General features: G+C 36.5%; 2 protein-coding genes across 2 annotated transcripts; one reads left to right on the top strand and one right to left on the bottom strand.

Moving 5' to 3' along the window:
* Positions 1 to 9,000: 9,000 nt before the first annotated feature.
* LOC141693047 (sorting nexin 2A-like) lies at positions 9,001 to 15,694 on the top strand. The gene is made up of 5 exons (XM_074498033.1): positions 9,001 to 10,262; positions 10,703 to 10,912; positions 11,043 to 11,303; positions 14,229 to 14,315; positions 15,382 to 15,694. The coding sequence occupies exons 1-5, from the start codon at positions 9,258 to 9,260 to the stop codon at positions 15,463 to 15,465; spliced, it is 1,647 nt and encodes a 548-aa protein (XP_074354134.1). The 5' UTR covers positions 9,001 to 9,257; the 3' UTR covers positions 15,466 to 15,694.
* Positions 15,695 to 16,040: 346 nt separating this feature from the next.
* LOC141693046 (probably inactive leucine-rich repeat receptor-like protein kinase IMK2) lies at positions 16,041 to 19,185 on the bottom strand. Its single transcript, XM_074498032.1, has 2 exons — positions 16,920 to 19,185; positions 16,041 to 16,839 (listed from the first exon to the last, which is right to left on the bottom strand). The coding sequence occupies exons 1-2, from the start codon at positions 18,790 to 18,792 to the stop codon at positions 16,235 to 16,237; spliced, it is 2,478 nt and encodes an 825-aa protein (XP_074354133.1). The 5' UTR covers positions 18,793 to 19,185; the 3' UTR covers positions 16,041 to 16,234.

Below are 19,185 nucleotides of genomic sequence, written 5' to 3' on the forward strand. Positions count from 1 at the left end.
TAGGCCAGATATAATATTTGCTACATGTCTTTGTGCTAGATTCCAGGCCGATCCTAGAGAATCTCACTTAATTGTTATTAAGAGAATTTTCAGATATCTCAAAGGTACACCAAAACTTGGCATTTGGTACCCTAAAGATTCTGGTTTTGATCTAACTGGTTATTCAGATGCAGATTATGCATGTTGTAGAATTTATAGAAAAAGTACATCAGGAACCTATCAATTTCTAGGAGACAAGCTTGTGTCCTAGTTCAGTAAAAAGCAAAATTCAGTTTCTACCTCTACAGCAGAAGCTGAATATATTATTGCTGGCAGTTGATTTTGTGGATGAAAAACCAATTGCTAGACTATGGTCTGCAGGTGGAAAGAATTCCCATTTTCTGTGATAACACACGTGTAATTGTCATCACTGAGAATCCAGTATAGTATTCAAGAATAAAGCACATAGACATCAAGTACCACTTCATAAGGGAACATGTAATGAATGGTACTGTGGATCTACATTCTGTTCCAAGTGAAAAATAGCTTGCAGATATATTTACCAAGCCACTGGATGAATCCACCTTTTCAAGGTTGGTAAGTGAGTTAGGTATGCTTAATTACTCTTGAATCTTTTCAGATATTTTGCAAGTTGTGATGCAGCCATAAATTTAATTGATTTTTCAGTCTTGGATGAAATTTTGGCTAAGTCAAAATATACATCCCGACGGATGATCATTATCCATTGAGTTCGATCATCCGTCGAAATATAATTCGTTTATGAAATCAATTATTTTTCTGGAATATTTTATATCTCGACGGATAACTGATTTATCCTCATCCGTCGAATTATCCCATTCCTAGCCGTTGATTTTCTGAACATTATCCATCGAGTATACTTACAGTTTGTAAGCATAACACGACGGATAAGTGATGAAATTTTTACAGTTTATTTTCTTTTAAACGGCTATTTTGGACAATTTTTATTAGTCACTTTATTTTACTTTATTACTTTTGACAGTTAATTTTTGAGATAGTATAAAAGCAAAATTCATTTACATTTCTTTTCTTTTATCATTCTCAATTCATCTGCTCTAACTTCTTTCTGTCTCAAAAGCAATTACCCTCTTTCTCTCTGCAAGTTTTTACTCTCTAACAATGGCACCGGTCGTCAAAATCATGTCCCAAACTGGCTTTATCTATGAGAAGAACAACTTCACGGCTCTAGTGAACAAGGGGATTCAACAGTCTGGAGACTATCACAAAATGATGGATTTTGTGCAAGTCTGTAAGCTCAAACATGCCATGTTGGAGTCTCCCACTATCTACTGTGAGGTTGTGGGGGAAATATGGACGACTGTAGTGTACAAATCAACTGACAAGACCATCACTTTCACTATTAAAGGTAAGGAATTCTGTGTTAATAGTGACATTGTTAAAGCATGCTTTAAAATTCCTGATAATACTGTCACTACTCCACACACAGACACTGATATTGTTAACATGTTAAACTCCATGGGTTATGCACTTACCATATCTAAATTAAGTGAAATTAGGAGATTGGGGCTTAGGAAAGAATGAAGTTATCTGTGTGATGTAGTTACTAAAGTATTTTCTGGTAAAATTAGAAACTTTGATTTTGTTAATATCTTCATGCTCAACATGCTTTACATGCTAGTAACTGATAAATACTTCAATTTTAGCGATCTTGTCTTGTTTGAGTTGGGGTTTAAGTAAGTGAGCTTAATAAGAGGGGTAAGAATGTTTATTATGCTAGATTTCTAATGATGCTTGCTAACCACCTCTCTGAGGATATTGTGCTTGAGAACCCAACCAACAAGTTAGATTGTTGGGTTCAAAAAAGAAGAATTATTGCAGATCTCAATAGAGCAGATCACCACAAAGAGGTGCCACTCTTCTACTTTCCTGTAATGGAGGTACCTCAGGTAAGTGAGGTAATTTCAACTGTCTCTACTCTTCCAACCTCAACCATTTCTTTGCCTTCTAGTGTAGCAGTGGCATATGTGTCAATGACCAGACAGATGCCTCCCCAAGCTACCACAACCAAAGTTTCAAAACCAAAGACAAAGAAAATCCCCTCTGGTGTCTCTCAAAAGATGTCAGTTGTAAAATCCACTAAACACAAAGAGGGGAGTGTGAAGGTGGGAAAAACAGGTGAGAGACATGGTGAAAATCAAAGAAGCCCTAAGGATAAGGTGGTGAGCATAGTGTACCCACACCACAGTTTCCCAACAAACTGTGGTTGTTAATAAGGATAAAAGCTCAATTCTAGTTTCATCCTCCCAAAATGATGTAACTACTGAAACAAGCTCTCAACCAGGAGCACAGAATAAAAGGGGTAGGGACACAAGTTCACCACAAACCTACACAAGAAAGAAAAAATCTAAAGCCCATGGGGATGCACATGGTACACACACAGTGCAAACTAGAGCTAAAGACCCAGTCACTGCACCATCTCAAAGTCAAATTGACGTGACTCCAACAAATGTGGAGTCACAACCAAAATCTGTACAAATTGAAACACCTCAAACACCAAATTCTCCCACACAATCTTTGGATGTTGACATGATTCAAACATCACAACCATATTCTTCATCTTTTACTCTGTTGGAGAAGCCAAAAATCCATGCAAGTGAGCATCATCTTCTAGATGATTTGTTGGCTCACTTGCCATTTCTTTCTGAAACTGTTGAGACATCTGTGCCAAAATTTTCATCAATCTGCACAGAGTCCACAATAGTTTCCACTCCAAACTCATTCATTTCTACTCACTCGATGGATATTGTTCATCCGTCGAGTAGTGATTGTATCCCGACGGATGTGCCTAACAGCAGTCATCCTTTGGATAGTCAAATTACTATCCCGATGGATATTTCTCATCCGTCGGGTGTCTCTGCACAACTCCAAAGTTCAACTATAGTCACAAGTGCAGATGACTTAGTAATTGTGCAATCACTATTAGGATTGAGGGAAGGTAGTGACATGAGTGAGAGTCTGGGTTGATCCCAGGAAAAAGGAGAGAAAAAGAGTGATCCAATGCAGTCCATTTCTTCAGGACTGGCAAAAGTGAGTGTGAGGAGTCCCAACTTAGATGGTGAAGGTGAGGGTGTGATGGTGGGGAGCCAAGGTGAGACCTTGATGCAAGAAAAGAGAGATAATGAGAGAAATACAGGTACTGGAGATATAAGGGTGGATGTCATTGTAAGTGAGTTAATGAATGTCCAGGATGCAGACATAGAGCGACTATCTCAGGAAACTCAAGCTGTTATAGATTCCACCTCCTTTGATGCTGAGACATTTACTCACCCTGTTCCAGCCTATCAACTTCTAGCTGGACAGGGCAATGACAATGCACAAAGGATGCTAAACTTGGTGCACACCACACAGTCCATGCAAAGAGCTAAGGATGCCATCACAGCTTTGCCTTCAACAGCTGGTGATATTGATTATGAGACTGGTGGTTCAGAAAAATTCTTTGGAGGTGAGAGTGGAGATAGTGAAGATGAGCCATTGGACATAGGGGGAGAAGTAGGCCCTAGTTCAAGATCAGGCATGCCATCTTGGGCATTTTCGAAGCAGTGTGATGAACACTATTTCAAGACAACACTCATCCAACTCATCAGCCAAACACATTCTACACTTCAATCATCCACAATTGCTAGCACCAAGAAACTTCTGCAAGCACATCTTGCATCTCTCCAACTACAGCAAATATCAGGATACCAACAAAGTCAAAATGTCTTCCTCATCAAAAATGAAGTTGATCAACTTAAGAAAGACATGTCTGACAAGTTGGAAGCTAGACTTCCAGAGACAACAATGATAGACATCAAAAGACAGCTCAGGAAAAACTCTGATCTTGCAACCAAGGTGGATTCCTTGGACAAAAGAATGGCTGCTATGGAAGCTTCTCTTATAGCAATCCATCTACACCAAGCACAACAAATAGACTTGCTTTAGAAACTGGTAGCTGCACAGACCTCCTACTCTACTCAGCTTGATGATAACAAAAAGGGGGAGAAAGAGAGCTCTAGGAGTGAGGGGGAACAAAAAGTGCTCAACATTCAAGTGAGTATAGCAATTGTGCCAACAATTTCTTTCACAAAGCCACCAGCTAAAGATAGCATTGATCTAATTAATGAAGCACCAACCACTTTGAGAGCAGCTGAGAAGAAGCAGTTTAGTACAATAAACTGGGAGAAAATTGATGAGGATATTCAAAAGAAATTTGGTCTAGCAAAGAAGCCAGAAAAATTAGCCATTCATCACTCTCAAGTCAGATAAATTTCTGTGAATGAAATGGGCATGAACTATCTGGAAAGTGGTCAGACATCCTGCATCAAGTCTCCAAATGCAGATCTAATCATGAAGCCAAAGTTAAACTACCCAAAATCTTCACTAAAGAACCCTTTGGACACAGTGTATGAGACACCAAAGCCTGATGAGAAGAAGTTGTTGTCAAGATCTATTGCATTCTATAAGGATCCAACTGATTTAACACTGAAAAGGAGAATTGCCAAAGTTTTCAAAAATGGTAAGAAAACTTGTGTGGTGGCTGGACACCTTCAATTTGCTGAATCAAAAAGGGAAGAAAATACAAGATTGAAGCAAGAAAAGAAGCAAGCTGCTCTAGATGCTAAAAAGCTCAAACAAAAGAAGGAGCAAGCTGCTATCTTGGCCAAGTTGCAAGCTGTGAAACCCCCATAACAAATTCCTGAACAACCATCCGAAACCACTGGATCTAAGGATCTGAAAATGCAAGAAGAATCACAGCAGAAAAGAAGGTTTAGATACAAACTTCACTCCAAGAGAAAAGTGAGTTTTGATGAAGAAGGATTGGAAGATCAGTTTCCCAAAAAGTCTACTTCTACAACAATTCAAACATCCATGCCCTCTGTGGCACATGAAGAATTCAAGATACATCCATTCAAGAATTTCCATGGTGAACCTATCATTCCAAAGGATGAGCCAATAGACTGGGATAGTCTACCAATTCCTGAACTCAATCTACCTCATTTCATGAAGCCAAAGAAGACAAAGACCAGAGCAGTCAAGAAAGTGAAACCCTCAACTCTCAGATCCAAGTCCCTAACCAAAGCTCAAACCAAGGTCAACAAGGGAGATATCATGTACATCTATGAGATCAAGGAATTCTCTGACCTAAACCTCTATCTAGATGAACTGGAAGAAGTTAGAGAGATTGATGCTTACAGGAATCTACCTGAAAGGTTAGTATTCAAGTACAAGGGAGGAAAAGAGATACCATGACCACTTCACAGGATTCTTCAAGAGAGCCAATTTGTACTGATAAAAGTTTATTCATCCTTCAAAAAGAACTTTGGATTCAATGTGATAGCTGGAAGATTAGTTCTAAAGAGGATTGAAGAACTGAGGAGTATTAGAGCCAAAGATGTACTCCCAAAGACTCTAACTATTCCTTACACAGGGAGTAGAGTGCTTTTAAGGCCCTACTGACTAATGGAATTCATGGATGATAAGGGGGTTAGAAGATACTTCAGATTAGAAGACCAGTTGAGCATCTCTAGCAATAAGACTCTTCTGGAAATGCTAGATCATTCAGAATCTGATGAACTTGAATTCCACAGATAGCTCCAAAATCATATAGAAGAAAACAATATGAGGCTTGGGAAGAAATCCAGACAATCAAGGAAATAGATCAATCTGCTCAGACTAGAGGAGCACCTTGAAAATGATTGTGAGCAAATCTTTGTACACTTTGTCTTGTAATTTTTTCAGTAACTAATGCAACACTTTTTAGTTTTATCTACTACTTTTTAAATCTGTATTTTTAGAGTATTTTGTTATCATCAAGTTTCTCTTAATTTATGGCTACAATTCTAGTAGACATAAATTGGGGGAGATTGTTGGGAATATGTTGTGAACTTGATGATTTCATTAACAAAACACTTTAGTAGATTCAATTTAGTGAAAAATGTAGCACTCGACGGATAATCAAATATAGTCCCGACGGATGACTCAATATAGTCCCGACGGATGATGATTTGACATCCATCGAGTGAGTAGCTTATGTAACAATAAGTCATGTAGTACATTTCTGCAAATACCTTTGTATAGACTCTGTAGTAGCATATAAGTCATGTTGACTTTAACTAAATATGCAGAATAGTTTGATTAATTGTAAATATAAGATGCCTTGTAATTGTACATAAGTGAAATGAAGTCAAGTGTCAAATAGCTACCCGGCGGATGATCAACAAAGCTACCGACGGATGATCAACAAAGCTCCCGACGGATGATCAACAAGGCAACCCGACGGATGATAATCATGTACCCAACGGATGATCAATTCAAACATCTGTTGACAGTGACAACACGGTCATATGCGTCGAGTGTTTGCAAAAGGAATGTGGCAGCCTATTCAACTGGGTTTTTTTAGAAAAAAGAAGCATTACCATTTTCATGCTATTATGAAGATATTCAAAGATGCTGGAATAGAGTAGTGAAGCAGCACGGTATTAGACTTAATAGATTTTGTTTTATTATCTTGTCTTATTACTATGTAATCTTGGTGATATATAAACCAAGAGTAGCAAATAGAACAACAACAAGACTAAGCAAATACATTCTCAGAGAAACAATTGTAAGCTGTATCCTGTAGCATTTTTCTGTAAGTTTAGTTGTTCATATTTGTAAGCAGCTATGAACTATTCAAACTTCACAAGATTCTCATGATATATATATATATATATATATATATATATATATATATATCTGTTGGATACATTAAAATCCACCAGAAAATTTTTAAAGACTTGTGTTTTTAATTATTTATATTTTGATTCATCTAACTCTTCATTCCGCATTTTGCAAATCAAAAACTTATATATTATTAAGTTATAAACATTTTTCTTTAATCTGAAAAAGTAGCCAGAATTACATTCAACCCCGCTTCTGTAATTTCTTGTTGTATTGTTAGGGACTAACACATTTCAAACACATCTTCTTCTCAACAATAAATAATTTTCCTGAACTTAATAGAATGTCTTAATAGTTTTGTAATTCTATATTAATTTTTAAACACACTAAGTTATTAATTTTTAATATTAATATTTTTAAACTCAATAAATATTGAACAAATAAGAAAGTGAGCAATTCGTATATTATTTTTAATCTTATTTTTAAGTTAGTTTTTAAATTTAGCTACACACATTATAATACTTATGTAATTAAATTACAAATAGTCCTTTTTAAAAAAATGATAATTTTTAAATCTCAAATCTATCTAATTTAAATATACAATCTAAGATGTCATATTTATAATTTACGAGTATTGATTTAATTAGTTGTAAAATTATGACTCGACTAATCAAAATAAATATATAATTAAAATATTTTATTTAACCCAATTATTTTAAAATAACATTCACAACCAATATTATAATTCTATTATTCTATTTAGGAGATAAACATGCATACATATCTTAGGTGCACGATATGAAACACATATCAGGAAGTAACATAATAATAGGGATGGCAAATATTACAGGTTTAATTTCCACAATTTAATTTATGATCCCTTGAAATAAAAAATATCAATTTAATTATATTGAGGTAACGAACATGCATATACATATTGATTGTATGATTTCAAATGCATACCATTACCATACAGTAGTATAGTGGTCAAGAGATGGGCAAACTAATTATTAAACTCGGATTCAATTTTCATAAACTATAATTTTTTTAAAAATTATTAAATACACGGATAAATATATCATTTCACGTGAATAAAATATCTCAATAATATAATAATCATATTAGGCTATTATATATAAAAGAAATATATATAAGATACACACTGTAATACGTATACAAGTATATGTATTACTGACATTCGTGTATAATGAAAATTTTGGACCGTACTTTGAGCATCTTAATATTTTGGGTTTCCTGTGAGGAAACTGGAGAGAAAATGTAATTAGTTTTAAAAGTAATTTTTAATATTTAATCAAAAGGTCAATTTGACTTCTAGAAATTAAAATGTACGCATGGAAGGAGTACATGTTAATAAATAAATTAAGAAACTGAGAACTTTTGTTTTTTTTGAAAACAAGAAGCTGAGAAGTTGAGTATAAAGTTTGATTAGTTGCTTAATTTTATTAATGTATTTTGTAAAAAGTGTGTTTTTTATTTTGTACGGGTATTTTTCTAAATAAATAAATAAATAAGGCCATTCGAAAAAATAGAACCCAAGTGATTGCATAGGTTGTCTAGGATCAAAGTTAGCCCTAGACATATGTGATACAGATTTGACATTTGTTCACAGATTTTGATCATAATTTCAATTTTTAAGTTTGATTTGGGACTACTGGGAGACTGGAGAAGACCTGCCTTACAGCGTCTCTGTGTGTTCTAATACATTTTTTCCTTCCATGTCATTCAGTAAATAGCAAGCAAAGATTGTTATCTTGATATTACAATTTTTATGCTCGTTAAGTATTTTGAAAATGAAAACGAATCGGTTGAAATTTTGATATACAATTTATATATAATTTCTGAAAAATAATTTATTTATCGATAATTTATCGGCAAATTATCAAATTTATGAAATTTGATTAATTTATTAACAATTTTTGAAAAATCAGCCTATATCTATAAAATATTATATTTATGGTGAGAGCCCCGAAAGCAATATCCATTATTCTCCACCGGCAAGTGCACTCCTCGCAAGCACAATAAAAGTTATTTATAAGTCATTTTTTTATTTATCTTATTTTCTTTTTCCAACAATATTAAAATATTATTTATCACAACCCTCTTAAATTATTTATTTCCGTAGTCTCTTTTAAAAATATTTATGAAAACCCTTACAAGCAGTAAAGCACAATAAAAAAAAATTCGGCAACTTTTGTCAACCAATAAAATTTCTTTAACTTTCAGGTTTGCAATCAATAAACAATTCAACAAGTATAATTGGATAATTTTTTTTGGATAATTCTCGATTTCTGCAGATAAACCTATACACACAAACTTTTAACTCCAGGTTCACATTACAAAAAATGTTACTGTACTTCTACCCGTTCCTCTCACTTGTACTTCACTCCCAAATCTAATCCATCCCTCACTTGCCGTTACTTCTCCGTAACTTCAACCACCCCACGCGCCACCTTATCACTTCACTCACAACTTCTACTAACTACTTAATTACTATATCACTCCCAAAACACAGAGAGAGAGATAGATAGATAGGGAGAGAGACGAGAGAGATTTAAAATATGATGAATCAAGAGCACGCGGAGCAGCCGGACCATCACGCGTCCCGAGACGAAATGGAAACCCTAGCGTTAACTAATAACGAACAGGATTCATCGCATCACGATCAATCTCCACCGTTCGCTGAGATTTCAATGGACGATCACGATCAATCTCACGATCCGTTACTTAATCAACCGAGAAATCAACAACCTAATCCGTACAACACGTTTCTGGAACCGCCTTCGTATGCTGAAGCGATATTTCGATCGTTCGATGGAGAAGATAGCAACGGAGGAAGTGGAGTCAACGGTCATGACTTGTTCGCAACTTCGACTTCACAGTCCGGAGCGGAGTATGTGCGAATCACGGTTTCGGATCCTCAGAAGGAGCAAGACGTGTCGAATTCGGGTTTAATTGGCGGAAATAGTTATTTTAGCTATTTAATTACTACGAGAACTAATTTGAAAGAGTATAATGGAATTGAGTTTAGTGTGAGGAGACGGTTTAAGGATGTGGTTACGTTATCGGATCGGTTGAGTGAGACGTATAGAGGTTATTTTATTCCGATTAGGCCGGATAAGAGTGTAGTTGAGAGTCAGGTTATGCAGAAGAATGAGTTTGTGGAGAGTAGGAGGGCAGCGTTGGAGAAGTATTTCGGGAGGCTTGTAGAGCATCCGGTGATTAGGAGGAGTGAGGAGTTGAGGTTGTTTTTGCAAGCGGATGGGAAGTTGCCGTTGGTCAGGACTACGGATGTGGCGTCAAGAATGTTGGATGGGGCGGTGAAGTTGCCGTGGCAGTTGTTTGGGAGGGAGAGTTTGCAAGGGAATACGGTGGATGTGAATGAGGTTGCCTTGCCTGCGAAAGGAGGGAGGGATTTGTTGAGGATTTTTAAGGAGTTGAAGCAGTCGGTTACGAATGATTGGGGTGCTGTGAAGCCGCCAGTTGTGGAGGAAGATAAGGAGTTTTTGGAGAGGAAGGATAAGTTGCAGGATTTCGAGAATCAGATTAGTAATGCTTCTCAGCAGGTCTATTGAACCCTTTTAAATGTTAATTTTAAATTTTGAGTGTGCTATGTTTGTCGGTTTATAAAATTAGTAATTAGTAATGTTTCTCGGTTTAAATGTATTGATATTTGTCTGATAATGCTGATCTAGTGGGACCATTATGAGATGTGACATCTTAGACTTGATCGAGCTTAAATGTATGTTAATCAATTTCCTTGCTCTATTCAATAAAGGAGTTATCAATATTGATTATTAAATTCTTAAGTGGCAATTAATTAGGTAATCCCTATTAAGTTTATATGTAGATGTGTAATATTTATTACTGTCATGTAGTTGATTTTGGTACTAACAATTTGTGTAATGAAATGGAAGTATGCTTTGACATGAAATTTAAATAGTTGCAAGTTGAAATTACCCAAGGCTATCTGCTTATACATCTGGTATTTATTATGATCTTGCAGGCTGAAACTCTTGTTAAAGCTCAGCAAGATATTGGGGAGACAATGGGGCAACTGGGGTTGGCTTTTGTCAAGCTAACAAAGTTTGAGGCGGATGAGGCAATGTTCAACTCTCAGAGGGTGAGATCTGCAGACATGAAAAATGTGGCTACTGCTGCTGTCAAAGCAAGCAGACTCTATCGGGAGTTGAATGCACAAACAGTCAAGCATCTGGTAAGTTACTGGATTGTTGTACTTTTCCAGACTTGAATTGCTAACTCTTATCATGATCCTTTATCTTTTCAAGCATCTTCTTTCACTCGAAGTGCTAAATATTTACAGATGCTATATTCTGATACTGCAGGATAAGCTTCATGACTATCTTGGGGTGATGTTAGCAGTTAACAATGCATTTTCTGACCGCGCAAATGCTTTGTTGACGGTGCAAACTCTTTTATCTGAACTGGCCTCCTTGAATGTAAGGATTGAAAAGCTTGAAGCTGCTTCATCAAAGATTTTTGGCGGTGACAGGTCTAGAATTCGCAAAATAGATGAGTTGAAAGAAACTGTAAGAGTAACGGAGGAAGCTAAAACCTGTGCAGTCAGGGAATATGAACGGATCAAGGTAACATGTTCTTCCTTTTAGTGCATGGATTAGCGTAACCGTTCAAAAAATTTATTGACACCACTTATTCGTAAATTTCGTTACAGAATCCTATTTGCTTGACCTATTTTTTGACGAAGACATGCTATTCTTTAACTAGTTTTTTCCCTCATCCATTAACAATCATTATGAAAAACTGAATACATTGGGAGGGTCTTGCACTAAGCAAAAAGTTAATTGTGCGTATATTAAAACTTTTCCTTCAATTGCTTCGTAAAGTAAATGTACTAGGAAGCAGGGGTGCGCCACCCCCTGGCGAACTGCGCACGAAGTGCGTATGGGATGCGGGTGCGTTCGGGGTGCGGCTAGATATGCATGGAGTGCGCCACGCGGGGTATCCCCATATTTCCCCATTCATAGGTCCGAGATCTACATCTATGAATTAAAAAAATGAGATTCGCTTGGTGCGGGAAAGGGGGTGCGGGGAGGGAATAAATAGTAATTTTTTTACTGACTTTGACTTTCAATAAACGTGCCCTAATTAGAAACCTGATAGGAGAAGAGAGGGGAAGAAACCAGTTTTGTTTTATCATCGTCACTGCCATCCGCCCGTCACAACTCCGGCGGCTTCAGAACTTTATCTACTTTGGATTATGATATGTGTGCATCATGTGCCACGTATGTATATGTAATTATGTATGTCTGATATTTTTGAGGAGGTGAAGTTAATAAAGTAAAATGTCACATGGGCTGCACCCATTTCTATTTATTATAATATTAAATTTATAATTGAGTTGACATGAGTTAGTGGGTTTGTATGCAATTGAAAGAATTAAACAGAACACTTTATATTGAAAATAAACTGAATTTGGAATAATAATTTTTTTTATAATTATTAATTTGGGTAGAAACTATATTAAATTAAATGAAAATAATATTTTATTATAACGTATCCCGCCGCAACCGAATCCCCATATTTTCAAGTTTGCCGAATTTATGTATCCCCATTCTACGCACCTACGCACCCGTGCTTCCTAATAAATATACATAAGCTTTGCCCTTGCTTGCGTTATGCTGACAAATTGACCATAGACAAATTTTTCATTCTGTTAAATTGGATTTTGATGTTCTTATAAATGAGGACTTAATTTTTACCAAACAAAATATAGTTAGCGGTACTTAGTTATCAGACTTATTTCTTAGTATATAATAAGCGGCGAAGAGCTAATCACCTCAGATTTTTAGAAGCAAGCAAACAGAATGGGATGAAGTACTTTGCAGAAGTATACAAAGTTATCACAATAGAAAGAGCATAAATGTGCAACACCGAGTATATAATAGAAGCGGAGTCGGTCATGAGCACTGGGACTCCACGCCTGACAGAAAAACACTGAATTCAATACCAATAATCGTTATTCAGAAACACTGAATATAAGTTTTAGGGTCTATTATTTGATTGTGGCAACCAGACTGTGGTGGTCTTCATTCATGTTATGGATGTTACTGCTAGCGACATGGGAACATAGAGTATTTCCAAGTAGTCCCTTAACCACTTCTTAGTAACCTTTTTATGGTTCTATTCAATTAAATAACACGAAGGCTAATCACAGAGCTTCTAATGACACGTCTTCGAGATTAGTGTGAATGTAGAATGAAATTGCTATAGTTGTTAGAGAAGTGGTTATTTCAGGATGTGCGGACTTGTGCAAACAAATAGCTGAATTCCCTACTTTTGGCACTAGGCAATACTCATGGAAATTTTTGTACCTTATTCAACCTAGACCCGGTGGAAGCCATTTAATGCTTCTCTTCTGATGTCTTTTATATAAATAAGGACACAAGGACAGATCATGTGGATAGTCATTCTTTCCTCTAAGTCGTACTAAGGAACCAATTTTTTGAGCCAGCTTTCTCCTAGCACGTAACTGTAGTGCATCGACTGCCAACTTCTGCACTCTGTATCCAGTACTAGATATTCCTGTTTAGAAATATATCTCATTTCTATGCAGAAGGGTCATCATGTTTTTGAGTTGAACAGAACCATTTCGTAAGGTCTAAATTCTTAAAGGCTGGTTAGTGGAAATAGCTGGTGGATTGTACTATTTACATATCGTAGTTTATTTGTGAAACATTTTCAAGGATACCCTGTGATCTGCTGCAAGCCTGCAACTGAAGGTGACACATTGAGCTATTTCATCGCCAACCATTTTGGAAATGGGAAAAGACTTCCAACTTCAGTAGGAACTTTGACAGTGACAAAATAATTTACCTTCATAAAGAAATCTGACAGCCAACTCAAACATCATTAGGAGAAGAAGCACTACAAACTTAATTCTAAATTTTATCTAGGTGTAGAGATTACTTTGCTTGCATTTCACGTTGCTTCAACTCCTGGAATGAGACTTCATTATAATTTAACCATTAGGAATTGCCATTGTGCCACCCGTCTCTTGTCAAAAAACGGATAGCTAGAATAAGAATTCTACGATAAGGCTTGTCTACCTGCCATGGCCTTTCAACTACCTAATATGGTTTTGCATTTATCAGGAATTAGGATCTATAGTTAAATTCAAAAAGGTTGTTTAAGGATTATGATGGTAGTTGGTGACCCCCTGACCCTTAGCTGTTAAATAGTCAGGACAGAGTAGTTATTTGTTGTGAATCAGGCTTCCATTTTGCTTTGTAATAGAAGTATACATTTTTTTCGTCATGTTTGTTGGTTAATTTTGTAAGGAAATGCATATCTGTCAATACATCTGGAACAATCAATGGGTGATATTTCTTTGCGTTTTTTGGTATTGGTCACACTTGTCCTTAAACCTATTCTATGGTTCAATTTTTTGATGTCATAGGTGATGATTTTTTACCTTGCAAGTCAAAGTTGAACATGTATCTTCCAGTTTCTGAGAGTTATTCGTACTAAGAATTCATGATAAATTTTAACAGGAAAACAATAAGAATGAACTTGAAAGATTAGACACTGAGAAGCATGATGACTTCTTGAGCATGCTAAAAGGATTTGTCGTGAATCAGGTAATGCTTAATCTTTTTCAAATCCCATTGTCATATTGATTTCACTAAATAGTATGTAATATTTTGCAATCTAAAATTTGGATATCTTGTAGGTAAAAGATTATTGTCCAAGGGTTATAGTTTTATTATGTGTATATTTTGTAAAGATGATAAAAATTGAGTTTGTACTTCTAATAACAAAGAAAATGAATGAGCCAGTGTGTCTCCTTTGTTGCGAGGACAGATTATAGCGATCTTAGCGAGGGGGATTTGTTGGGAAAGTTAGAACAAGGGTTCTTTATAAGCTACTAGCTCAGACGAATTTCTCATAAAATATTGAGTTGGCAAGAATGTACGAGAATGGTTATTCCTCGTCAGATCTCTCCTAACCTTATCTGTCCTTGACCAGAATATGCCTTGTTCCTTCTCATTCCTGATCTAGAAAGTTCTTTAATGTTAGATTTTAGTTGTATCTACCTATTTTGGGGGGTTATCCCCGTAGTAAAAATTATGTTTCCCTCCACCTTATGTTAGATGTTAAACATTAGTTCTTTAAACAAGTATCACAAATTTTCAAACACAGTGTTCGCCCTAATGATTATTTCCATTACGGAAGATGAACTCTAATAGCTTAAGAATATATCAGCAGCAACTTACCATTATCAGAACCCAACTTAGTCATATCAAAAAATTGATCCCTTGTCAAGGTGAAGAAAGGATATTGAGAGTATTGTAGAAAGTTTGGGCAGTGAAATAATATGTTTTTACATAAAGTTCCACCTCAGGCCAAATCCCACTTTTCACGTGCCCACCACCTTTCAGAAGAAATTACGAACAAATGGAAATGGTACAGTAAATGATAACTTAACATAGTACTTGTGGCCTAACTTCATAGCTACTTTAGTAGTGCCAAAAGTTGAAAGACTGTTTGTGTCGATATATTTTAATATGAAGACGTCCTGTCAGTGGTCATATTAAAAGATGCATAAATTCTGGGCATGGCGATGACCTGTATTTTTAGTGTACATTTTTTTGTTCTACTGTATACAAGTCGTAATTGGAGAAGTGATATTTTTGGGGTTATCAGGCAGGATATGCAGAGAAAATGGCAAGTGTGTGGGAGATGGTTGCTGAAGAAACAAGTGGATACACTGCAAAGGATAGCACCTGAAGCAGATTGTGTTTATACTTATCGCTTTTTCTTTTTCCTTCTCTGTTTTATTTGTCACTCTTTTCTCTCAGTTTGTACCTATTTTCATGTACACTGGTAGTAAGTAGTAACTGAGGACGCCAAGAACTGTCAATGATAGTATTTTTCAGTATTTTAGAAATTAGCATACACATAATTTTGTAATTTATAATCCCTTTGAAAATAAACTCAAGTTGGGTTTGCTGCTGTCTGGCTAATGTTTTAGTGCTCTTTTTCCAAGTTTGAAGTTAGCATACATGATTTTGTAATTCTTAATCCTTTTCGTTGGAAATATATACAAGTTGTGTCTGTGACAGAGCCGGTTGATTTATTTTTTTCAATGTACACCGACTGCTAATGATAGTATTTTGCAGTATTTTAGAAGTTAGCACACATACAAGTTTGTAATTCTTAATTCCTTCTTTGATCCCTTCCCAAATAAAATTCTAGTTGTGTTTGCTGCGGTCTGGTAGGTTGATGTTTTTTTTGCAAGGTAGTTAATTTCTGGCGTGTAAACTTGGAGTAAAGAAGTTCGAAAAAAGTTATGCAGGGAATAATGAAGTGAATATGAATATAATTAAAATATTCAAAAACATCATTACTTAACGAAATTATCACTGGCTACATAAACATCATATGATGTTTTTCAAACAAAAAAAACTTTTCAACCTATGATCTATTTAAAAACCATTGCTTAGAATCTATTTAAATGAAAGAATCATCTCCTACGCTAAGCAGTTGGAACCCAAGTTCAAACAGCTGTTGAAGGGCCAGCTGCAGCTTCATCACCAGAAGTCGGGGTGGTGTCTGCTCTAATCTCCTCAAGTTGCTGAAGAACTTCCTCAACTTCTGGTCTGGACGATGGCGAAGGGTCAACACAATGCAAAGCTAGTTTCAAAGTATTTAACAATTCATCACCTATTGCAGATGCATCTTTCATCAGTTCCAAGTCAAATACTTCATTTGTCCATTCCTCCTTTACGATGGAAGCTACCCACTGAGGCAGATCTGCTCCCTCTCCCGGAGACTTCCCTGTCAGAAGTTCAAGTATGATAACTCCAAGGCTGTATACATCTGTCTTTCTGTTTGCTTTCTTGATCTTCGATAGTTCTGGTGCACGATAACCTAAAGCTCCTGCTGTTGCAATTACATTTGAGTTGGCTGCAGCAGTCATCAACCGTGATAGCCCAAAATCTGCAACCTTGGCATTCGTGTTCTCATCAAGCACAACATTGCTAGAAGTGAGATTTCCATGGATCATATTTGCATTATTATGGAGGTGTAACAAGCCCTTTGCAATTTCTTGCATAATCTTCATTCTTGTTAGCCAATCAATAGGAGTATCAGGACTTCGAGCTGCATCAAGATTAAAACAGTTCATAAGATACAAGCAATTAATCAAAAAATGTTTCTTGTTAAGAAAATTAAGCTCTCACCATGGAGATATGTTGTAAGACTTCCCTTTGGCATATAATCGAAAACAAGAAGCTTTTCACCCTTAGGTCCCATATAATACGCCCTCATAGCCAGAAGATTAGGATGTCGAATTTTCCCAATTACATTAACCTCCTTCTCAAATTCTTTCGGATTCTTTGTAAGCTTCTCTCTCAATCTCTTCACTGCCACTTGATTACCATCTTCCAGTGTGCCCTTATAAACTGTTCCGTAAGTACTCTTTCCCATAATCTCAGCTGTGGCACACAACAAATCCTCGGCTGTAAAAACTATAGGTCCGTCAAAATGGACAAGTTTTCCGCCATTTCCTCCACTTCCACCAGCTTCAACTTCACTTGCAGTTGGCGGTACTTGCTTATCGCCACTTGGGGGAACTGCCCTTGTGGCAGTCTCGCTGTCTTTTGCTTTCGACTCTGTTTTCCTCCTAAACAAGCAGCAGAGCAGTATACAACACAGCAAAAGTAACACTACCAACAAAGCCCCGGCTGCAATGAGAATTATATCTTTGGTGCTTAATTTGTTACCATGGCTTTTCGGTTTTTCCTGTTCTGGTGAGGGAGATACAGGACACAATGTTGAATCACTATAGCCACATAGCTGAAGATTACCCACGAAAGCACTCCAATTGAACTTTTGAGAAAGCACAACTGGAACAGGGCCAGAGAGGTCATTATACGAAACATTGAAAGATTTAAGATTAGGTAAATCTCCAAGGGAAACAGGGATTCCTCCTGTTAGATTATTATAAGCAATATCGAGTTGTCGGAGACTGACAATTGTCCCAATAGAGCCAGGGATTTCACCAACAAAATGGTTATTCCTCAAGTTGAGGACTGATAGATCATGTAATGTACCTATACTCTCTGTGATATTGCTACCAAGATTGTTGCTTTCGAGATTCAAGAAAGCGAGTGATGATAGATTGTATAGGCTAACAGGTAAGCTTCCATTGATGGAATTAAAAGAGAGATCTAAAGTTTTAAGCTTGGAAAGACCACCAATCTCACTTGGTATAAATCCAGTAATATTGTTATGACTCAATGTAAGTACTTGAATCTCAATCAATTTGCCTAAAGAACTCGGAATGTTTCCGGAAAATGCATTATAATCAAGTGTTAAAGATTGAAGAGATACATTTGTACCTGATGACCCTCCCCAAGAATCTGAAAATTGGCCAGAAAGATTGTTGTTTTGAAGAGCCAAGAATTTGAGACTAGATGATTGCATAAGACTAGTTGGGATTGAACCTGACAACGAATTAAAGCTAACATTAAGCATGAAAAGCTTACTAGAGTTTGCAAGACTAGCTGGAATGGTCCCTGTGAGAGAATTATTAGCAAGATCAAGTGTTTGAAGATTTCGACATAGCCCAAGTGAAGCTGGGATTGAACCAGAAAGCCTGTTGTTGAATAACTGAACTCCGCGGAGATTTGGAAGAAAGCCTAATCCCACTGGAATTGGACCACCAATGAGATTATTGTGGAGACTGAGCTTTCTAAGAGCTTGAAATTGTGCAACCTTATTGGTGATTCGACCACTTAAGTCTCTCCACGGGAGCTGGATTACGATGACTTGGCCTTGAGCACATTTGATCCCTTCCCAGGCTCCGGAACAGGCTCCAAAACCACTGTCATTCCAGCTCTTTAAGAAGCCTCTTGGATCTATCAAGTCTTGTTTAAAGGCTTGAAGTGCTTGGTAATCTGCTTGGGTGACAATAACCCCATCCCAATCTTGGCTTAAGACTGGTTGAATGGTGAACATTAGTAGTTGAAGAAATACAACAAAATGGGCTAAACTAAAAACAAGATTCGAGAACTTTAAAATGGTTGGTAGGTGTAATTTAATCATCTTCATCTTCAACTTCTACTTCCCCTCTTTCTTTTTCAAAATGGTAACTTTATTTCACTCAAAAGTTAAAGAAAATGGAGATGGTTTCTTTGAAAAAGGGGACATTTTTGCACTCAAAGTTGAAGAAAATGAAAAGGGCTAGTGTAAAAACAATCAAATGAAAAGGGGCTGTTTTGAAATACAAGTGTGAGAAGAGGGAGTTGGGAGTATAAAAGAGGAATCTTGAAAATGGCAGACAAGAAAATGATAAAAATGTCAGGGGGAAGTTGATCTACAAAGCAAGGGTTTCTTCTTCTCGCCCCCTCTAACGGCTAGTATTCCTGGGTTTTGTTCAGCATTGTAGTGTGTGTGTGTGTGTATGCAAGTACCTCGAAACGAGTGAGTCCAGTGAGCAACTGA

The sequence above is a fragment of the Apium graveolens genome, chromosome 10, assembly GCF_009905375.1.
Source record: "Apium graveolens cultivar Ventura chromosome 10, ASM990537v1, whole genome shotgun sequence".
Taxonomy (NCBI): domain Eukaryota; kingdom Viridiplantae; phylum Streptophyta; class Magnoliopsida; order Apiales; family Apiaceae; genus Apium; species Apium graveolens.